General features: G+C 35.0%; 4 protein-coding genes across 5 annotated transcripts; all 4 read right to left on the bottom strand.

The window, feature by feature from the left end:
• Positions 1-834: 834 nt before the first annotated feature.
• Positions 835-5,636, bottom strand: LOC105110262 (uncharacterized). 2 transcript variants are annotated; one of them, XM_011005245.1, is made up of 8 exons: positions 5,250-5,636; positions 4,782-4,921; positions 4,570-4,684; positions 4,385-4,483; positions 2,908-3,255; positions 2,338-2,430; positions 2,055-2,261; positions 835-1,449 (listed from the first exon to the last, which is right to left on the bottom strand). In XM_011005245.1, the coding sequence occupies exons 1-8, from the start codon at positions 5,562-5,564 to the stop codon at positions 1,186-1,188; spliced, it is 1,581 nt and encodes a 526-aa protein (XP_011003547.1). In that variant the 5' UTR covers positions 5,565-5,636; the 3' UTR covers positions 835-1,185. The 2 variants fall into 2 exon arrangements, with proteins under 2 accessions (XP_011003547.1, XP_011003548.1); XM_011005246.1 differs by having other exon boundaries at positions 4,570-4,669; positions 5,250-5,635.
• Positions 5,637-8,157: 2,521 nt separating this feature from the next.
• Positions 8,158-12,131, bottom strand: LOC105110261 (glutamate dehydrogenase 2-like). Its single transcript, XM_011005244.1, has 9 exons — positions 11,626-12,131; positions 11,410-11,523; positions 10,376-10,597; positions 10,192-10,266; positions 9,965-10,081; positions 9,612-9,862; positions 9,245-9,320; positions 9,060-9,146; positions 8,158-8,538 (listed from the first exon to the last, which is right to left on the bottom strand). The coding sequence occupies exons 1-9, from the start codon at positions 11,731-11,733 to the stop codon at positions 8,353-8,355; spliced, it is 1,236 nt and encodes a 411-aa protein (XP_011003546.1). The 5' UTR covers positions 11,734-12,131; the 3' UTR covers positions 8,158-8,352.
• A 3,278-nt stretch (positions 12,132-15,409) lies between these two features.
• Positions 15,410-19,496, bottom strand: LOC105110283 (mediator of RNA polymerase II transcription subunit 31-like). The gene is made up of 8 exons (XM_011005272.1): positions 19,401-19,496; positions 18,461-18,505; positions 18,304-18,365; positions 18,110-18,207; positions 17,512-17,608; positions 17,251-17,329; positions 16,321-16,595; positions 15,410-16,192 (listed from the first exon to the last, which is right to left on the bottom strand). Exons 1-8 carry the CDS (start codon positions 19,494-19,496, stop codon positions 16,180-16,182), a joined length of 765 nt encoding a protein of 254 aa, XP_011003574.1. The 3' UTR covers positions 15,410-16,179.
• On the bottom strand, positions 19,465-23,346 carry LOC105110260 (polyadenylate-binding protein 1-like). Its single transcript, XM_011005242.1, has 6 exons — positions 23,034-23,346; positions 22,822-22,924; positions 22,384-22,454; positions 21,560-21,751; positions 21,214-21,338; positions 19,465-20,088 (listed from the first exon to the last, which is right to left on the bottom strand). The coding sequence occupies exons 1-6, from the start codon at positions 23,175-23,177 to the stop codon at positions 20,043-20,045; spliced, it is 681 nt and encodes a 226-aa protein (XP_011003544.1). The 5' UTR covers positions 23,178-23,346; the 3' UTR covers positions 19,465-20,042.
• Between the last annotated feature and the right edge of the window lie 390 nt (positions 23,347-23,736).

The raw sequence follows: 23,736 nt of genomic DNA, 5'->3' as shown, positions 1-23,736 counted from the left end.
GGACCTAAATCTGAGATATATAGCTCTAGATATGACCCAATTACCGAACAGTGTTCCGGTTTGGACTGAACCAACATCTTTTTTTAAAATTTATTTTGGACTGAACCAACATCTCTTTTTTAAATTTGTCCATCTTTTTGTCCTTTTAATTTTAGTTCTTAAACTCATCAATCAATCCTTTTATTTATGTGATAGGCTTGCATTTAAAATAAATATTTACCACAAATTAAAGGTATCTTATATTATTAAATATGTTATTATAAAACATGTTTTAGTTCAAGAGGTATTGATATTTCAAATACAAAATGATGATATAAAATCTTGATAAAAATATACTTTTAAATATTAATCACTCTGACAATCAAAAAGTTTGCTGTAGAAACTGCATACTTGTTGCATATATATGCTGTCACTGCAATGAAATCATTAGATGTTCTAGCCATTTTGGATACTGGCAAAAATTAGAGAACAACCTGATAGTCATCAAAACAAAAAATATACGAGAGTTTTTAATTAAAAAAAATACATTGTTTTCCCTTTTAATTTAAGTCATTAGAACTCTTATGGATATTTTTTTAATTATCATTAGTTTTTAGCAATAACATTTTTCCTCTCGAATTTTAGCAATTACCTTTCTTATAAATATCTATTTTAATTTTTATATAATGAAATAAAAATAAATTTTGGAAAGAGCACCACAGCAGCACACAGCACCCTGCTAGTTAACATAAAGCAAATTGAATTAATGATAGTCAATGGTTAGTAAAGAAGGGAAGGGAATTTTTAAATCAAGAAAACAAAAATACTGAGACTACAGCAAATGTCTAAGCGCGCAGAGAAAGCCAAAGGAGAGTGTTTTATTTACAACAAGAATTCATTTCCAGAATTATTACATCAGCAATTATATTGCTCCTTGCCCTCATTTAAAATTTCCCGACAAGAACTCCACTGATGGGAACAGCCTCCTCGGAAGGACAAAAATGCCTGTGTCTAGATGAAACCATAATCTACACTAAATACATGCAAGCGGTAATAACTCGGATACATTGAATGCCACTAACCCCATCATTTTATTCTTATACAGTGAGCAGAAAGCATCTGCTTTATAACAAATGTGAGAACTGAATCGTAAAAGAATGATCGGGGTAGTTCCGATGAAGAAAATGAAAGGGTCACCAGAGAAGATTACAGCCCTGGAATGGATTCAAGATTATATTTCTGAGAAGGTGAGGCTTCATCCTCTCTGCTTTCCTGTGATTTTGGCTTCTTGATGGCATCAAGAGTCTGTAAATATGTGTAGGAAGGAACCCGATTAGATGGAAGGACTGGATTGCTTATTCTACTAGCAAGGAGGCGTCGGATCAGGACTCTCAAGAATGGAGCCATAGTGTCTGGTTCATGTTCCAAGTAGTACATAACTCCTCCCATACATGCACAAAATAAGGCCACCTGCAAAATCACACAAGCAGCATCTCACTCAGCCATACAAGTTTGAATTGTGTTTCAGGCATTCATGCAAAATATTTGTGGTATCTACTGTTCACTGGGGACATTATCCATGTCAGGTAAGTGTTTTAGTGTCTTTTCGTGTGCGCGCGCGTGCGCGCACATTTGAGGCAACACTTGGGCAAATCAATTTGTTAATCTGATGCACAAATCATGGGTGCAAACCCACACACGCAGAGACTAAACCCCAGCCATTAACTGATTCCTGCTTGTCTCCCAGATGAAAAATAAGTTCTTTAATTACAGTTGCAAATGGCAACATCGTCACTCAGTTGATTTTTTTTTTTACGTTTTGATGGATGATCCTATTGATGCCAATAGCAGAATACAAAAAGAGAGGTGCTTTTCAAAAGAGGTTCCACTCAAGTGATATGGTGCAGCATATTCATGCCACAACCTTTTTTCCATTAATGGATAGGATTGTAAACAGAAAATCAACTGGGAGAAGAAAAGCCAGCATCATTGAGAATAAAGCAAGCAAAATAGATAACTGCATCTGGAATTGTGTTGAGCCAGTGCAAGAAGGCTATATTATACAAAAGTAATACCTCAGCATTCCTCATATTTGGAAGCAGGTGGCGGTTCACTAAAATATACCACAGTGAATCTCCAGCCCGTGGAAGAACATACAAGGCAAGTTCAGCACGTCTAGATTTTTTCTCCAGTAGTACAGAAAGGGCAGATATTCCACCTGCAATCCAATATACAAGCTTGTGGTCCCTTGTTGCTACTTTTCGATGAAGGCATATCACCCACTTGCATCATCCACAGACTACTAAGAACATATTCACCATTTTAAAATAAGAAAACAAAAACAAGTCAAAAAGCTACCTGAAAAATTCCAACAAATGCAGACAAGAATGCCGTTGAGTGGACAGCATCTCTAAGAGCAAACCAACATGTATGTGCAGGCGCATCCATGAACTTGAAGGGAAGGATATATTGGACAAAAAAAACATTAGTTCCAGAAATGAAAACATTGATCATCATCCTTCACATGACATAAATACAATCCCTTCCAAATGAATAAAACGTGGTCTAGACAACTTTATGTGAAAAAGCATCTGAAACAATCTAAAGAGGTGAAATTATTCACAACCACAAATACAGTAATTTGAAAATTAGATATAGCCTGGCAGCTGTTTATATAATTAAAATTTTCATTTTTTAAGCATAAATTTTTGTTTCCCATTTCCCTCCCAGGACCCTGCTTAGGCAGAACCATGACTAGTTGATTGCTTTGATGTTTCTTTTCTGGTCCAGAATGCACTGGCTACCTTAATGTCTGAACATGGCATAAACATGCATTAATATCACAAATCTCTGATTTAATTTTCTACGAAGGGGAAGCATAAAAAAGAAAACCGAAAATATACATAGACAATTTTAGTCAAAGATTACCTTCTGCAGGTGGAGAACAACATAAGGTACAAAAGTAAATGAGAAGTAAAGTGGAAATGTTTTCCTGAACGTAGCTGATGCTGCATTAGCATTCTGAGCTAAACATGAATGTGTGTCTGGATGAATAACAGAACACGGAATAATTGAAGGAAATTCTTCCAACTTCACAGAGTCAGGTTTTCCTCTGCGAGATAAAAAAGCTGATAATGAAGCAAGATCCACTGGGCCACATCTACAGCACTCTCTTATAGACTTGTATACAGGAGCTGCAACTGGTCCAGTCTTCTGAATGAAGTCCTGATATGCTTTTGGCAAGCTCTCAGGATGCATTATAAAGGCATACATAACCTGAGAAGTGATAATAAAAAAGACATGACAGTGACCAAAGGCATATAAGACCTGAAGAAGTTTACATAACCTGAGAAGTGATAATAAAAAAGGCATGACAGTGACCGAAGGCATATAAGACCTGAAGAACAGCAATTTATAAAATGATGATGGAAAAGTTATGAGAATATTATTTGACATGCATACGCAGATGAATGGAGAAGTGATGGGATTAAAAAATAACTTGCTCAAAACATGAGAAACAAAGAAATTATAATTTTTCCAGCAGGGATGAAGATTCCACAACCATTCCTATTAACCAGTATATAAATCTTTGGAAGAACCTAATAAGTAGTGGCTGATGTCATTCCCAGCTTGCATATTTTCCAAGGATTTAAATATGGCTAATTATCAAAAAAGAGTTATTCTCATACAAGATTCATATAGATTTCCCTCTTATAATCATTCTTGAACTTAGATCATAAACTATAAACCCATGGACTGACTTAATTTGAGAAAGTCCGTGTCTATCCAAGGCCAGCGACATCGCTACACCTTATCTTATAACAGCAACTTAGTATTGCACATGACTTTTCTAATAAACCATCTAATTCCTCCCCTTGCCTCTGCCAAATCTTCAACCAAAACTACAATATTCTTCATTGGTATAGCAAGTCTTTGTAGAAGCCAAAACATCAAATCAGTTATCCTACTTGCATCCAGTAACTGTTGTAATTCAATTGAATACATTTTAAACCCTCTGCTTTCCCATTTTATTACTCAATCATCCATCTTTAATTAGCATTCCAATCAGGCTAACTTTACTTTAATGTTAGCCAGAGTTCCATCCTCCAAACAAACATAGCTGGCCATGTAGCCGCATAACTAGACTTCAGTATCGACTACATAATTCTAATTGAAAGAGTCAGATGGAGCCATTTCATCCACCACTTCTAGTTCCACTCACGCAATTAATTCTCTAACCAATACAAAAATGAGTCCACGTTTGCGCTCTTGGTTGCATATCACACCAGCTTATTCACTTTCTGCCTGTTCCACTATTATTGCATTTTGATTAGCAGGTCTGAATCATTAAGGAAACGTTCTTACAAATACATGGTCCCATGTATCAGGTAGAACTTTGATTTACCTGGGCACAAGAGATTGAAAAGAGCAAAGAATCTCCGTGTCTCCAACGGCTTCCCCAAAAGTGAAACTTGTTTTTTGATTTCGCAGAATTATAAGCACACTGATGATAAAACCTAGTGTTAAAGACTGGAAAAACAAAGCTTAAAATCTTACCACTATAATATCAAATTGATTATACTCAAATACCTGAGCTACCCTGGCCAAAAGATAAAGAGCAAGAGTACGCCTCCTGTTTGAGTCATCTAATGCTAAAACAGACAACCCTGCAACCGAACCTGCTAAAATTCTGCTCAATAATCCCCTTAAACAATGTCATAACCAAGGAATAGATTGTATCAAAGCAGCTATAAATCATCATAAAATAAAAGAAATAATTTGTGTATTCAGTGGCAACTTACGCATTGAATGGCGTCTCTTTCCTTCTAAACTTCCTCAAAAAACATCTCAGTGCATGATATGATCCAGTAAATCCACCAAAAAGTAACCCAATGCGACATGACTCCTCTCTCACTATTAAATCCTTCTCCGAAACAAGTCGCTGTGAAACAAAATCCAAATTCTCACACTTTATTGATAAAAAAATCCTCCATATCCATTTCCACACCAAGTTAAGCAAATTCATCTCAAGATTTAACAATTTTAATGCAAAAAAAAAAATCCACTGAATTCAATCAAATTGTATAGTGGAAGAAACCAAACATTCAGATTACTGTCATTTCCAGGGGCCACATTAAATCCAAAATTTGAATTATTTTGATGAAAACTCTCTCTTAACTTAAATTCAATCAATAACACAGTACAAAAAAATTGACCGTAGCTTCCACTATAAAATTACGAGACTGCCATGAGATGTGTAAACAGTCTACCTTGAGGTCGAGAAGAGAAGAGTAAGACTTTCCTTTAGCGAGCTTAAAAGCACGAAGAAAAATGCCGATACCGACACGAACACCGTAAGTGAGAAGGAAGGTTTGACAGAGATTACCAATGGCATAAGCGGCACAGGATTCATCAGGCCCGTGATCGCAAGGAGGATAAGGACCACGCACGGCGTTTCTACTTTGGAGTTCTTCTATTGCCTCACGGAGGCGTTCCTCGGCCTCGAGAAGGCGGCGCTCGTCGTCGGAATTGTCGGGGTGGAGGGGTGGTGGTGGAGAGAAGAGTGGTTTGGCGAGAGCCGGCATTTCCTTTGTGTTTCGAGGGGGGGGGGGGAGGAGCGGGAGCGACGAAGTGATGGTAGGAAATGAAATTGTTGTCCTTTTAAATGTTTTTTATTCAGTAATATATTAAAATAATATTTTTATATCAAAATATTAAAATTATCTTAAAAAAAATAAAAATAAAAATAAAAATTTCATGAAATTCGGTTGCCTTGGTCGAGAGAGAAAAAATACAGGAAAGCTCGGTGGTGGAAAATAGAAAGTTAATCGGGGAGGTGGCTGTGTTTAGGATCGGAGGAAAGTGATTGACGGCACTGGATATTTTGGTACCTGGCATCCAATCATAGTTTTTCTCGGATTGTTTTATGTTTCAATACAAATTTATTTTATTTTTTCGACGAGTTTGAGAGCATTCTTCGGTGTCTGAATAAAAAATCATAGCTATTTTTGAAAAAATAAATATTTTTTTCAGTTTAATTTTTTTAATATAAAAAGTTATAATAATTTTTGAAGATTTGAACGAATAAATTTTGTGATGGGTTGATGATATTAAACCAAATAGTAGAAGATTTTGTGAGGTTCGGGGTGCCATGGCTGGCACCTGTAGCTCAAGCCGTAGATATGCCCTGCTTGTTTGGTTATCTGTAAGCTTCAACAGCAAGATTGTGACAGTAGTGAGGTCGGCTAGCTACTGTTATTAGTGCAGTTTATGAAGGAGCTGGAGACACGGTTGGCCATGTACTGCTCTTATTGAGCTTAAGTACCGTTTGGAAACGAGTTTGAAATCGTGTTTTTTTTTAAACTTTATTTTCTTGAATATCACATCTGATGCACAAGGATCAAATTATCAGGATGCAGTTTCGGTCTTAAATGGCCAGTTGAAGATCACGACATATTTCAACTGGCCCAGATAATTAAGCTTGCATCCTCAGTTTCATGATAGAGTTTTCCAACACAAGTGGCAGCACATCTCCATGACATTGTTCTTGAAGACACATGGCCATACTGCCGTAGAAAACTTAAAATCCATAGAAAACTTGAAAAATCTGCGCAGACCATCTTAGTTTTGAATCTTTATCTATTTCTAAATGGAAACTCGTTCTCTGACCATGTAATACCTTAACCATGATATATCTCATGAACTTTTCTTTGGGATCTGCAGGTCTATTTAATACGATTAGAACACCAGCTTAAGTGAATGATTCCTTTTTTTTTAGCTCGTTTTAGGACAAGCATGCTTTCTAGTTTTGAGGTTGCTGAGTGACCAGAAACCCTGTCAAAAAGTTATTAATTTTGAGAGCATGTTATTCCAATTTCATTCGTATATCTGTATTTGATACCGCAATCAGTTTTGTGCTACATAGCCTCAGGCTAGTGCTCCCATTCTTAACATTCGTGGGTTGCCTCATCTCTTTCGCAGCTTCTTCAATTCTGCAAGAAAAATTCCTTTGGCTGATGGCATTGATGATGTTGCTGCTACCTATGATTGAGTGATGTAGAACTAACAGGCAGATGCTCGACGGTTGTGGCTTGTTATCATGGTGTAATTATTGTGGCTCACGCCTGATTTACTTGGCTACATTTTTCTATAATCTTAGCAGCTATGTATCCATTAGGAGATAGCTCTGTATTCACATATACGATGGAGAGGAGCTAGATTTGGTATGGAGATATATCAGCTTTAGTGGTTACTGAGTGGCTTCGTTTATTTGATGTACAGAACATGCTGCCACAGTTTGATTGCATTATACTCGTCGGTTTATAGGAATTGAGACGCCTGGTGTTCTCGTAACTAGAAAAAAGATAAAGATAAAAAAGGATAAAGTCGGTGGCAATGCACTATATAAAAGAAGCACCTAATAAACCCTATCAAATTATTTGACAGCCCTGAATCAAAAACGCCTACCATTAATCTTCTGTGTTTTGAGAGCAATCTGTTTATATTCACGATGGCAAGGAGAAAGTCAAGATCAAACAACCGTCCTGTGAAGAAGCCAAAGCTAAAGCTTGATACAGTCTTTCCTTGCCCATTCTGCCAGCATGAAACCAGCGTTGGGTGCTCCTTCAACAAGGATCTGAACATTGGTGAAATCTCATGTTCCATATGTCATGCTAGCTACGAGACCAAACTCACTCCATTGACCGAGCCTATAGACATATACAGTGAGTGGATAGATGAATGCGAGCGGGTTAACCAAAAATCGTAGCCATATTTTTTTTGTTTTTCTGAGGAAGTTAGCGTTAGTGTTTTATGCAAGGAAGTTGAACAAGTAATCAAAGGTTTGTAATGTTTCTTTTCTATGTTTTCAAGCTAGTGTTCTTAGCGTAGTAGAATCTGAAATTGGAAATCACCCAAAAAAGAGCAAGCTTTATTATATCTTCAAGTCACCTCGAGATTCATCCAGTCTTTAATTTTTATTAAAATAGCATTGTTTCATATATTTGTATTTTTCCTTGCACTAAAAATCTTATTGAGTTAAACTTTATTGAGCTTGACTAAGTGCCGTTTTGGAACGCGTTTGAAATCGTCTTTTTCAAAAACTTTATTTTCTTGTATATCACAACTGATGCGCAAGGATCAAATTATCAGGATGCAGTTTCGGTCTTAGATGGCCAGTTGAAGATCACAGCATATTTCAAGTGTCGAAATCAATAGCTGTAATAATGATAGCATCTTATTTTGGTAGATGGGAAGAATTTCAAGTCCTGAACAACTCCCAATGAATACATTTTTGTAATAATGGATTGGTGACTTCAGCTGTAAGACGATAAACGAGACAAAAAAAAAAAAGCTGTAGCTTGAGGAGACGACTTATGCTTCCCATCCCCTTAACAGAGTGGCCCTTGCAACTCTGCTTACACCGAGAGTGAACGCACCCATCCGAAGATTGCAATCATGTGTCTGGCACATGCTCTTGATGTTATGGAAGGCTCGAGTCATGTAGTTCTGAAGAGTCTTGTTCACTTGCTGCTCATCCCACATAAAACCTTGAATATTCTGCAAAATTAGACAAATCAAAGCATGTTAAAACGCCGCCCCTCAAACTTCCTGAATCTGTTTCAACATCTCATGCAATGTGTGTCTTTTTTATTAAAGTTCAAGACGGATCTCATGATAGTCTAAATCTCCCTGCAGATAAATTCACTCATAGCAAGCACAATCCAAAACGCATTCCTAAATTACCTAGAAAGTGCAAAAACTAGTGCGTTCTTCACTAACTAGCTGAATAAGATGAAACATTAGTATTTCACTGTATTGCACAAGCACAAAAGTCAGATGTTTGTGAATCAGATTCAAGGTTTCCATGGATTTGCAAGTCACTAGAGTAAAATTTTAGGAAGATCTTCGCTTCACTTCCCCACTTCTAATCTCATTCGAGTTTAGATGCTGAGCAACTAGGTTAGAGGTATTCAGGACGTATGCAGACTCATTCAACATAAAGTGTTCTTCATAACCTTTCCAAAACCATGTAAAAATTCTCAGCAGAACAATGTTTTTCCTTCATTTTAATCCATTACCTGAACCCATTCAAAGTAGCTGACAGTGACACCTCCAGAATTTGCATATATGTCAGGAAGTACCACGACTCCTTTCTTTGCTAAAATCTGCAATATTTATTTCATTAATCAGAATAATATTTTCTTACATTATTTTTTTCCTTCTTTTTTCATGGATGACAAGAGGAGTAGAAGTTCAATGCTACCTCGTCAGCTTCTGGATCGGTAGGATGGTTTGCTGCCTCTATAATGAACTTGGCCTTCACATCTGCAGCATTTTCCCTTCAAAAGCCAAACCATATTCAGGAAAAGTTAGTTTTGGTTTATCAATTTGGTTAAAAGAAAAAAAAATTCTTAAAAATCTTCTAACAGGCTGAAGGAAGAAGCTCAATCATGTCTAACCAGCAGTGTTTTTCCAACTCAACATCCAATTTACATCATGTATGATGCAGACATGGAAGTAGCTCAATAATTCAGATAAAATTATATAGAAGCCTTCAGTGAAGAAGGAAGAAAACAGAACATGTACTAGAAGCTGAAAAGCAGAGAGCAACTTTCGGAAAGATGCTGAACCTGTTTAGTACTCCACCCAAAGCACATGGGATAAGGACATCACATTTATGAATGAGCAGTTCGTTGGCATCCATGGATTCTGCGCCCTGGAAATCTTTCAAACTACCAGTGGTTTCTTTATGCCTGAGCAATTCCGGAATATCAATTCCATTTGGATTCTTAACTGCACCAGTGATGTCGCTCACAGCGATAACTTTCCCACCTCTCTCATATATGAGCTTCGCTGCCCAGGACCCCACGTTTCCAAAACCCTACATGATTCATTGATAAGTTTTTTTTTCCCCTCAACATGACGCTATCTAGAAAAGCAGGTATTTTGCCTGCAATTAAAATCGAGATATTTCCAAGTTTACCTGTATTGCAAATGTCAAATCTTTGATGGACTTCCCATGTTCAGCAAGTAAAGCTTCTGTAGCGAAAACAACTCCACGCCCAGTTGCAGCCTCCCTACCCAGTGATCCACCAAGATCCTAGCATCCATGGATATGAGAGAAAGAGAGAGAGAGAGGTCATTCTGTTCAGCTTTTACGTTTTATTGAAAAGGAAAACAAACTTGGGCATGACAGTCTTTAGCACTTACTATGGGCTTCCCTGTCACAACAGCAGGTGAGTGACCATGGAATTTTGAGTATTCGTCCAATATCCATGCCATGGTCTGTTCATTCATTTTATCCCCACGATTACTGCTTCTTGTTAGAAATAAAATTGGATAAATTGAATACATCAAAAGATCTATGGAAAGTCCATAGGTGACAATGATATACCTGGGCATTAGTGCCCATGTCTGGTGCTGGAACATCTGTGTGGACACCAATGAGATCGTGGATCTTCTGGGTGAAGACACGGGTTAGACGTTCTAACTCACTTTTACTCAAATCCCCTGGGTTGCATCCAATCCCTCCTTTAGCTCCACCATATGGTATGTCTGCTACAGCACTCTTCCATGTCATTAATTGAGCCAGGGCATTTACTTCATCAGGGTCAACCTTCCAAGAACAAATAAGAAGCCATCAGCATCAATCTCAAAGACAAGTCCTTGCAAAAAACAATCCAATACTGTTACAGGGACAACAGAACAAAGATATCTTTGTGACATTGCTCTGGAGAATTTGGCACATAATTAACATAAAAACAGGAAAGTTGAATGAAGATTATGTATGTAGAACATGAACTATTTCCATTTTATTCATTTTTTTCTATACTAATTTTACTCATTGGAGAAATCTCATTTAGAACATTTATAAGTAGTCAGAAGGCCTTCCTCCAAAAGGATGCCAAATAATTTACGAGACAGAAAACTGTTCTCTCCAGAAGAAACTCTCACGTCCTAGCCACTTTCTGTAATGACGGGAAACCAAAGCAAATTGATATGGCTCGATACAAAGACAGAACAGCCCAAAACAAATCTAAAATGAACAACATTTGCACAGAACAAACAACAGCATCAACCCAATGTCTGGAACAACTTAACCATGCAACTGCATTGATACAAATATCTAGTAGGCTGATTGATAAACTTCTTTGTTTCCAAACTTCCAGGGGAAAGCAGGATTCAGATCCAGCAATCAGTCAAAATTTGGCATGAATCAGTAGGGCCTTTTTTTTACTTTTCAAGCTACAATCACCTATGATTCACCAATACCAGGGCAAAATCCCCAAAGAAAAATCCAAGCTTGCCCTTAACTAATATAAATCAGACAGAACAACCATTTGTCCTAATAAGACATCAAATCATCGAGAAAAACAAGAAACGCAGATTAGCACAGAAGAAAAAGAAAAGGAATGATCAGACACACACCTCAGGATGATATCTAATCCCTCCTTTCATGGGCCCACGAGCATTATCATGTTGCACTCTAAACCCAACATAAGACACTAGAGTCCCATCATCCTTGGGAATTGTGCACTCCACCTGATCATAAACAAACAGAACAAAATATATATATAAATAAAAACAGTATTTTTTTTTCTCTGTTCCTCCCCAAAAAGTTCTCTTTTGTTAGTATTATTATACCTTGATCTCTCTAAAAGGGATCAAAAGACTCTTCTCAACTTTAGAGTCCAGACCAAGAAGGCGGGCAGCATGTCTGAAATTACGGCTTGTAGCAGCAAGAGCATTCATGGTTAATGCCTAAAGAATAATAATAATAAAAAGCCTCAAAGGAAACAAAAAGAACCCAGATAAGGAAAACTCAAGAAAAGCCAGGAAACAAGAAAAAAGACTATTCTTGAATGAAACTCCTTTCAAGAACAGTTACGAGCAGCTGTGACTAGACAGGAAGCAAACAAGATTAGTGTGAGAAGCTTGCAAAAGGGAAGTGTGTGTATATATAGGAGAATTAAAGGGACGGTGCTGACTAGGGACGGAGCTATTTTGGTCCAAAATCCAGATGGATTTGAAATGACCATTAGGAAAAAAAATTTCTCTTTTCTTTTGTTTTCCCTAAGATTTCTTGAAGGAAATCTTTACATTGGTGACGTTAAGTAGGTGAGCGAATCTCGATTGATTAAACTGCCTAATTTTAGGGAAAAGACAAGTGAATTTAAAGCCATTCTGTTGAGGTTCGAAGTTGGTTGTGTCTTATTGATTGTTTTACCTTTTTTTTTATATTTTGAGGGGAGAAAAAATCCTCTTTTTTCCTTTTTAGAATAAGAGTTTACTATATACCCTCATGTAATTGCTTAATAAGTCCTAAAAGATATAAATACTACTAATTCAATTTTTAAATTCAAAGTTGCAATTTAAGTAGTTTGTTGTTATTATTTTATATAAGATATGATATTTTTGTATAATGTGTTTTTTCTATTTGATTAAAGATAAAATATCAATATTCAATCTAGTTTAATGAGATGAAAATTATTTTTTTAATTATTATTTATTTTATTTTTCATAATTTTTTATTTAAAAGCAAAATTTCAAAGTAATTAGTAATACTTGAAAGCTAACATCACAACTCTCAATTATAGCTTTAGAGTAATTTTTAGAAGTTACAATTTGTAGCTTTTGAATTACAACTTATATTTATTTTTATTTTCATTTTATTTTTTTTCTTTAAAATTATACTTTATATCTCAGATGAAAAAACTTTTTAAAATTTAAATGAAAAAAAAATTTATCTCATACAAGCCCAATAACCTTACATGACATGTCACCTATCAAATTTCACTAACTATTTTTCTCTTTCAAAACCAAAATTATATAATTTAACATCAAAATTCTATCTAGTTTAACTATTTTTCTCTTTCAAAACCAAAATTATATTATTTAACCAGAATCAAAACCCTATCTAGTTTAATCAAAATCAAAATCATGTATGAATATCTAACGATATTTTGTTATATCCATGAAGTGTTTTGGTATAAAGGGAGAGTTTAGGCTTTGACTCAATAGATTTTTGACAAATACACCTTTATTTTAAAGAAAAAATATATTTGAGATTTATGAAATTTTAAAGAAATTCATATCTCAATTTATATTTATAATATTTAATCCCTTCCTTAATTTGCATGTAAAGAGAAAATGTTAGTCCATCATGAATCAATTCATGGAAAGGAGATTTTCTTAGGTTGGACCTCACAAAAGTACAAGAGAGTTTCTTGGAATAAACTAATGAAAAATTAGATATAATAATTCGTGTTTGTTTGGAAATACAATAAAATCATTCTTTGTTAAATTTTTAAAGTATTTTTTCAAAGTTTCAAATTAGTATTTTTAGTGTTTTTTTATTATTATTTTAATGTGATGAAGTTATAAATAATAAAAATTTTAAAATTTTTAAAAAGACATTACATTATAATTTCAAACATAACCAAAAGAGCGATGAAGTGAGAATAGATTATATGGGTTTATCTAATAAGTCCATGTCCTATGTTGTTGTGTTATAGCATGAATGGAGTGAAAACTAGTATATATGTATACAAGAATACATCCACACACACAATTTGATGAAGTTGAAGTAACTTCAAAAGATTACAGGCCTTTTCCATTGCTGGTTGATGAGCTTTGGAGAATGAACTGTTGAAAATGGATGCTAAACTTGAACTACAAGAACACCTGGAAAATAAATCCCCATATGAACTCAAGTTACCTTTTAATATTTAAGTTGACACTGATATAGCTTTGAAGATAAATATGTGTTTGTTTTGCACAAAATATGCAGAACACAATGAGAGGTGAAAAGAAAGAATGTGAGCTTCCATTAAAAAATATTATTTTAATGTATTTTTAAATAAAAATATTTTAAAATATAATTTTTATTATACTTTCCAAATATATCATAATACAAACTAAATTATAAAGTTGCATAATGCATACACTACAAGTTACAAGTTTTACCCGTTACACTTAAATCTAAATATAAATATATGAAAAATATAAATATAATTTCACTACAAGTTACAAGTTTTACCCGTTACACTTAAGTCTAAATATAAATATAATTTTATATGTATGGACATGAAAATAAAATGTTAGTTCATGGTATCTAATGGGTAGATATAGACCTAATTTAACATCGGTTCAATATATTAAGATCAAATATAAACTTAATTTTATATATGCATTTGTACACTACATTTATTGTATGTTTGGTGTTGGGGTGCATCATATTTAATTAAAGTATTTTTTATTTAAAGATATATTAAAATAATTTATTTTTAGATTTTTTTATTTTTAACATCAACATATTAAAATCACATAAAAATATTAAAAAATATTAATTTTTTTTCAAATCAAATATGTTTTTAAAATATATTCGAACATAATTTCAAATACAAAATCAAAATCAAAATGGTGCCATAGTGAAATGGAGATAAACCTAATACATAGATATAAAGATGTAATTTTCCCAATTGTGTATTTAGTCTATCAATTTATACGCTCAATTTATTAATATATAAAAAGCCAAAATAACACATTAATTAATGAGGCAAGTGATAATAGCCTGTGAATTTCAAAAACCTCGGATTATTTATTTATATATTAAAAAATTATTTAAATTTTTTATATGAATGGTGGAAAACTCATAAATTCTTGATTTTTCTAAAATAAAATAATTTTCAACCAAAAAGGATATTTTCTAGATTGAACTCTCTCCTGGCAGGTGACGTTAAGCATACTTTACGTTGACGCGGCGAGCCGCCAGTGACAAGAGAGGAGGCGTTTTCTTTTCTCCGCGTATGTGATGACGTGGTAGATATGATTCAAAAAAGTAAGGAGCTTTATTTTAATCTTTTTATAGGGTGTACAAGTTAGACGTTAGGTGGCAGGCATGAGATTTGCCACGTCACTATGACAATCTTATCTCTAAAAATTATTATTTTATTATTTATTGAAAAGGCCTTAACTGAATTTGGACACAACTTCATGGGTAATTACATAATAACCAGCCACCTTAGATTTTTGTTACCAACATTACTCAATTCATCAGAGCCGGCGAGAAGGAACAAAATGAACACAAACCATGTGAGAGATAGAAATATAATAATAAATTTATTTTAAATATTCTTAAAGTGAATTTCTATTTTTATTTTTTTAAAAGACATTTCTGCTCTAAAATATTCGGTTTTGACAGAAGATCTTCTTCAGAATTGAGGGGGAATTTGGATTCTTCTTAAGCTTTAGGGGCCATGGCTACCCATGGCGTAGTGGCCTATGCTTGAATTCATGCCGATCCAATTCATAATTGAGCCTGTTCTGAATAATTAGAGCTCGTTGAGCTTGAGAGGAATGGTATGATTATCAAGACAAATGCTCTTCTTAGGGTTCAAAACCCTAGACTGGTAGCAAGGAGCAAAACTCTTATGAATCTCCTAAATCTGATGCGAATAATATATTCTTAATCCGATAGAAAAATAAATTTAATCTTAAGATCGTTGGCTATATATTAGTCTAATTAAAATCTTTCCTGCCTTCTTAAAACGATTCATTGCATTTGGAAACATGCGTAATGGAGCCAGCCCTCCTCTTGGAAATTTTGCCCTTTTTTAGTGCTGGCAAAACTTGATCTGTGCAAATAAAATATAATATAGTCTTTCCGAGTCACCAGCTAAATCATCTAACACACGCCTACTACGATCCTTTTCACTTGATGAATGTTATTACAAGCTAAATTTCTTTCGATGATTTTCCTCCCTGATTGACAGTAGCGACTGAGATGCTTCAGACATAGTTGTCAGATTTCGGTACAGGGACTAACTCTGAGGCTCACTGTGGGGTGGAACCAGAAACAAAAATGAAGCTATTTTTCTTTTTATCCTAACCCATCTAAGAATCCTGAAGCTGAGTAGTTCAATTAGGCTTCACCACCTTCATAAAATCAACTAGTATTTCAGCAGGTCCTCAAACGATAAAATGATGATTGCTCTATCATTCTTTTTACCGGTATGGTACAACAATAATTCATGAAATACCTGGTCAATGAACAAGAAGATGCAAAATGGAAAAGAAAACGGCCATCAAATCTGTCTTTGACACCTTTTCAGCACTATATACCCGGTCGACGAGTTTGCATAGCTGCCTTACCGTACATAATGATCCCGCTACTTTTAACATAGATAGTGGTTCAAGTTATACTTCTTTCCTGCAATATCCAGAAGACAAATGCATTAGAATGCTGGTAATCATGGTCTTTTGTGAAAGAAATGAGAGGATGCGTCTAATTAATGTATTTTTTCACTGCTAATTCAGAAAAAAAGGTCAGTCACATACTTCCTCTTTCTTCTATCACTTCCACTGCTCCTGATATCGCTTTTTCCAAAAGCAGAACCAGGAGGCATGCCATAAGGCATGGGAGAGGGGACTGCACCAGGAGCAGACGGCATGCCAAGAGTTGCAGCAGACACAGGTGGTGCAGGTTGAACAGGAGGTTGAACTGGAGCAGGGGGTGCAGTGACATGTTCAGGGAGAGGTCTGGGTAAAATATGCTTCAACCGGTTGTTTCTATAGTTCTTCCAGAAAAAGAATTGCTGTCTATGTGCCAACTCCTAAAAGTCCCAATATCAAAAAGTGAATTGAGAAATATCCATGAACAAAAAACTCAATTTTGTGCAAATGTTATGTTAATATGCATGGATTTCTCCCGCGAACCACAAAGATTGGAGGAACTTATTGTTAAAGCCAACCACTTTTAACTGGTTTTCCCAAAAAGGCCTCTTGAAGCACTTAGAATATCTGAGCTAGGTCAGCACGAAAAACACCAAAAAACTGACTACATGAATATTGACCTTCATTAGAATGCTTAATAAGAACCTCAGACCATGGTCAGGAAAAAACTATCACCATTCTGTAATATAAACCTTGAAAGGAAGACAAGATGAACCAAATGTCAGTCACATCAAATGTTAACAAATCCAGTGGAATAAACCTCCAGCCAGATGGCATCCCATGCATGCTAATATAAAGCAACAAGAAAGAAATTTCGGCCATGAAAAGTCATCTTACATTTAAAGCATGAACAGATAAATATGTATAATTAGGCGAAATAAAAATCTCAGAAAGGTCCTAATCAATAAAAAAGATTCAAATAAATCACGCATGCGGTTTATCTCAAATATCTATTTATTGCATCAAGCCATTGTCAAGATTGAAAAAGAAAATCTGATTGGCGAGATAGAGGGTGATCAGAAAGCCAAATCTAACCTTGTTGCCAGGATGTGCCATTGCATTGCGGAAGTTTGCGTTTTGGAGAAGTTCAAGAAAATATAAGCAATGAGGATACCTGAAGAAATCTTTCTTGGTGAGTTCATTGATCAAAAGGTAAATAAAAAAAAAGCTAGAAAGGGAAAAGAAAACGTTGCACTACATACTTCAAAAGACTTAATCGTTTGATCTCAAATTTAAAGTTTATCGAAGTGACAGATCCTAAAGCAATAAAATCATTACTTTTGGAGATTAGCTCACATTATAAATTTCACGTACTCTGGACGTTGCCAGTACTGTAGGTACTTTAAATAGCCAATAAATGCTTCATCTTCAAAATAACGATTCTGAGCCAAATCTGCATATTAAGGGGAAAAACAGAAAGAAAAAAAAAGCCCAACTTCAGTGGAAGATTCACAATACGCAAAAACACTAGTAAGCACTGGTGTCTCCTAGCATTAAAAGACAGACGTAAGCGGGAGGGGACACATTCACAGACAAAACAACACACCAAGCTAACAATCTCCTTCTACGCTAATCACTATTTTAATTGATTCAAGACATGAAATGAAAAGATCAATGCATGATCCACCAATATGATCCATCGAGGTTAGCTTATTTTTAATCAGCATTAAAATGAGCAAATAACACAAGTCTAAAATTGGACACAATGGTATCCGAATCCATTTAAGTTTGAGACGTAACAAAAGCATAAACTTTAGAAACAAAACCCCACCAAATCCCCACAATTATTCACTTTGGATAAAATACAAGATACGGAAACTCTCAAAACCACTGCAAACCACAAAAATGAACGCTAACGACAGATGAAAAAACAAAAAGAATTTAATGAACCTACAATGGATGTAAGTGGGGTTAGCAAGACATTGAACAAACTCCAATTCCAACAAAAACCGTTGTCTCCCATCATCTGGGTCTTTATATATCTTCTTTGGCCTAAGAATTGCAAACCCAAAAAATAACAAAAGAAACTGAATGAGCTCAAGTGAACAAAGGAAACAATAATGATTTTTTTGAGAAAAAAATGCGTACTTACGAGGATGGAGTGTCTGGATTATTATCGGTTTCTTTAGAGGAAGCCATTGAAATAATTGCTACAAAAAAAGAGTGATCGGAAAAATAAGCATAGAAGACAAAGGTTTAAGGTTTTAGGAAATGGAGGTGGTACGAGGAAGAACTTGAAAATTACCTGATCTTGAGATTTCTTCGAGAAATTGCAAGAAAGAGAGTGGGGCTAAGGAGCCAACAGCCAGGTGTCCAGCTGCTGTTTACATTAATACTCGAGTGCTAAAGGGGCTCGGCTAAGATCCGATGCCGATCCAGGACTGTTGGGCTTGAGCTGGGTTGAATTTATGTCGAGTTTAAAAGACTGGTCACAATTTAAATTCTGTAATTCTAAAAATCCTGTGATCAATTAGGGCAGGAGAAAAAACAAGTTGATCGTAGCTGACCTGAGTTCACTTAAAACATAAATTGTGTTAATGTATCATAAAACAAATATGGTATTCATCTTTGTAGTGGTGGATGATGATTACCCAGAATTGTTGAGTACAGCCCTGACAAGAAAATTACTCTTGGGGTCATGCATCCCAACACCACCCGGCTCAATTCAAACAACCGAAGAACGATAGTGATTATGATTTGAATTTTTTTAAAAATATATTAATGTTTTAAATTTTTTTAAAAATTATTTTTAAACTCTGAGCATAAAAATAAATCAAAAACATAAAATTTTAATTTAAAACAACAACAAATAAAAAAAATTAAAAAAACTACAATTTAACCGTAACTCCAAACACTCCGAATAAACGAAGGAGAAAAGGGATCAGCATCGCTGCATGGTGCAGATCAACACTTGATCTTTAACTTTGGATTTCCCACTGACCATTTGCTTTGTGATGGATGTTGTGTGGCAAATGAATGACCGACCCTCCAAAATGATTTTTTTTTTTATATATATATATAGAAAAAGAAGTGACTTGCTGGAGAACTTCGTTTGTTAACAATAACTGGTCGGCAATTCTTGCACCTGAATTTTCTGTCTTCACTTTGAATTAATGATAATATATTTGATAGATCAATGCCCATGCAGCCGATTCAATTGATTGAAGCTCGGCAAGATCACATACCAGCTCCGGTCTCTGGATAAAAACAAAGATAACTCGGTTCGGCAGCCTCAGGAAAAAATTCATCACAGCCTGATAAACTACATGGCAATTTCCCATATATAGTCACATTTGCGCAACTGCAGAAATAGCTCCAACTTCCCCCAAGTTAAACAGTCTCGGGTGTTACGTTTCTCTATGAATAAAGGCCGAACATCAATCAAACATAATGCAAGACTTTACCTGATATCAATCTGATAATAAGGGAACGAACGTGGCATCTATAAACTGAAGAACAAACCGCTTGAGTTATAAGCTATAAAAGCATGAAGGTCAGCTATGAAGCCTCCAGAGTTTTGACTGAACCTCACTTAAGAACTCAAATTGGTAGACGAAGTCACAAGTACATGAAAATCATTTCCACAACATTTTGCATGTTTGGCACCTTTGTCCATCCAAAGCAGGTAAATGCAAGATTTGATGAACATGAATCCAGCACTCTTGCAAGCTATTGATTGCGAAAAATCTTTCCAGCCTTTGCCATGCAAATAATGATACACTAGTCTTTCCGTCCCTTAAATTATCACAATATTGATATGGTCATCACAAAGCATCAGCCAACTGTCTTCAGACCACTTTTATCACTACTAACAGAATACCTGTTCACTAGTATGGCCTGTATCGCATAGGTCTCCTGAACCTCGGAACCCTTCTGCACATGAGATTATATTAAGGTTAATACTTCCCAACAAAAAAACAAACAAGTGCCATGCAACAGAAAGTAATCTATACCATAAAATGCACCAAATGAAATCACAAACACTTTGGTGGAAATTGTACGATACACTGGTAAAAGAAAAACTCCAGAATTCCTATCCATCAAAAAGCAAGACATGGTTTGAATGGCACAGGTTTTCCCTAACTTAATCTCCCTCTAAATGAAACCAACAACAGCCAAGCCTCATTAATAAACTATTCCGGTCAGCTAAGTTCCACTCAATCCTCAACTTGATCTCCCTCTACAAAGAAATAAATTTTCATTGCGATAGAGATAGCCGCTTTCAAAGAGTATTAGACAGATGGCCTCCCCCATTTTTAATATTGGCACATTATAACCATGTCGAAGTGGAACTGTAGAATTCTACCTAATCCAATCATATGTGGAAAGGACACCCAATTAACTTGTGAACAGCCATAGTCATCAACATAGCAACTAAGCATCTCATTCTCTCAATGCTTGTAAAGAGGTCACACTTGCACAGTCACAATTATCTCAAATGCATGCAGAGAAAGAGAACTAGGATACATATACCACAGTGAACTAATAAATTTTGCTAATCTTCCAATCAAAAGAAAAATGATTTAGTATCCACTTAAGGTGAGGGATAGAATTCATTACACTAAACAACCCCAACATATTAATGAACGACATGACAGGTCTAATAATTCAGTTCATAACATAATAACCATTAACAGCAATATCTGCTGCTTAAAAGACTCAAAAACATTAATATCCCTGCAAGGAATATGACAGAATGAAGAGGTAGACTGAGCAACATATAATTTGGTAGGGAGGGCATGAAGTAAAGGAATCTGTTTGAAACCTCCTCCCTTTTATTGGATTCATTGCATCTTCATTCTCATAATGCTGTTTTTAGATCTTATGGACTGCTAGAAAAATATCAAATAATCCATTAAGAGAATAAAAGGTAAAGTGAAATGTTTCTAGATAAAGTAAGCATATCAAATAGTTTGAATGTCAAAAGAATATCCGATAGAAAACAGTGGAGACATAAAATTTCATTTATCAACACACAAAAATATTTTAGTTGCTTACCCATAACCATATGCAGGATAGAAGGGAGCTGGCATGAATGGCCTCCGGGACCTGAACCCATAAGGGCTTGGGCGCCTTCCTCGAAATTGCTTCATTCCAGGAACATTGGTTCGCTTCGCAGAGACCTGAGAAAGAATCATAAACAATTACAATCTTAATAGGAACTTGTTAGTAATTATTGATTATAATAAGAGGTGAAAAGCCCTCCAGGTGAATCATTGAATTAGCAATCCTCCAAATCGGAGGTCTTTAAATTCATTCTTTAGGAAGAAATTATCAATCTAGGAGTAAGGATGGAAAAAATTTAATACAAAAGTAAAACATCTAAAGAAAAAAAAAAAAAAACCTTTAACTGGCGGCCATGAAGTTCTGATTCATTTAATAAAAGAGCATTCTGAATAGCATCAACCTCTACAAACTCAACATACGCAAATCCCTTTGGTTGACCAAACTTGTCGGTCAAAATAGTCACTCTATTCACAGTACCACAGGACTGAAAATGCTGCTGCACTTCTTCAGGGGTACAAGAATAATCCACCTGGTGTTAAGCACACAAGTAAATGTTATTCTCTGTCAGACAAGTTTCTTAAGAGAGTCGCTTGTTGAAACATGGTATACACAAAACAGTGCAACTTTCCACTCCAAAGAAATAAAAACATATCAATAAGTAACAGACAGGGGAAATCAATTGCAATGAATAAGAACTTGAATTCATGAACCAGGATCTATTACACTTGCCTAACATTATAAAGAATGAAGTATAACCACAGGTTCATAAATGAGAGAGATTTTTCACAAAAGAAATCATGAAGCAAAACTCACAGAGTCAGAAAAGAAATCATGAAGCAAAACTCACAGAGTAACTAAACTGGTATATTGCACTACATCAAGTAACCAAGTTTTGCACCCTGAATTATATCCCCCATCAATACTTCTAATACATCAAATAATCATTCAAATGCTTCCTTCGAAATACAGTTAAACACCATCTATTTATCATCATAAGAAAGTAAAGAAAAAGACACAAATTTGACATCACAAAATATACAACCACCAACAGACAGATTGACAGACATACAGGAAAACAATAGGATATATCATACATGCACACAGTCATGTAATGCAAATAAATGTGACAAATAAAGAGAGAAAAGGATAGCAAACGCTCACATTACCAACATAAATGGATCGGGAATCCACCTCTTCCTTTTCAGCTTGAGTAGCAGAAGCACCAGGGGAATCTTCACACATATCCAAAGGAACAAAAGAGCATGTAAGTTTTGTAACAGTAAAACTAACATTTGAAACAGAATACAAAATATTATTTTCCCCTAAATGACAAATTAAAGTAAACATAATTATCCACGTAAAACACCATCAAGCCACATTAACGAGTCTCCTAATCAAGCTAACAAAGCAATCCCCAACACCCAACTAAAAAAATCACAAACACATTGCAAAAGGCAGATCCAAAAGATCAACAAAAAGAAACAAAAATACAAATAAATTAATTTTGGTTCAGCTACCCAAAATATACCACAAATCTTCATCAACTTAATCATCTCAACTACAATTCAATCAAATCACTTAAAAAAAATTAATACATACCTTGAACAGCTCCCATCTCTTTCTCAACCTTAGCCTGCATTTCGCGTAGTGCACCGGCTTCTTCTTCGATCTCTTTCAATCTTTTCTTCATATCCTCTAAATCCTACAAAAAATACCAAAATTAAATGAAAAAATTCTAAACATTTCAAAAAGAACAAAAAAAAAGAAGTATTTCATAGACAGAGAGCGATAATTGTTCATATCAAGCAGACCTTGGAGTTAGGGTCTTGATACTCATCTTCTTCAGCTCTAGACGACATGTCAACATCGGCATCCATCTCTCCTTCATCGGGGATTTCTCCTCCGTAAACCTCGTGCTCGTGCTCGTCCTCTTCGTGATCGTGAAGGTGATCCATTATTAGTTATTTTATCAGGCTTTATTTTCTCTCGTGGAATTACTTTATTAGGGTTTTTTTAGGGTTTCAATTGGGGGAAAAAATAAGGGATTTGAGAGGCTGGTGTTCGCGTATGTTTTCATGTGAGTGATATATGATAGCGTGATCGATTTCTCTAATTGAGGGAGACAGGTTAATTTGTAATTGTCTTGAATTTAAGAAGGGCTTGTTTGGGCATTGTGAAAACCCAATCATAGTCCAGCAGAATTGGGCCAGTTTAGATTGCAAACCCAAACAATAGATGTTTAACTCAATCTCACCGTTAATCAACCAGGAAAACCCGCTCCATCTAGGTAAGTGGGTTTTTAAATTGAACTGAATAAAATATTAATATAATAAAATTTATTTAATCCAATTAGATTTTTAGTAACTAAACACGACACAAATTTAAATTTAATGGAGTTAATAAGTTGTAAAAAATATTAAAATTTATTTGAGAGTATAGTCACGATTGTTTTTTAAAATATTTTTTATATTAAAATAATATTTTTTTTTAAAAAAATTATTTTTAAGATCAACA

The sequence above is a fragment of the Populus euphratica genome, unplaced genomic scaffold (genome assembly GCF_000495115.2).
Source record: "Populus euphratica unplaced genomic scaffold, PopEup_1.0 scaffold246.1, whole genome shotgun sequence".
NCBI lineage: Eukaryota > Viridiplantae > Streptophyta > Magnoliopsida > Malpighiales > Salicaceae > Populus > Populus euphratica.
The sequence above is the reverse complement of the archived record's forward strand: the minus strand, read 5'-3'. Positions and strand labels throughout refer to the sequence as shown.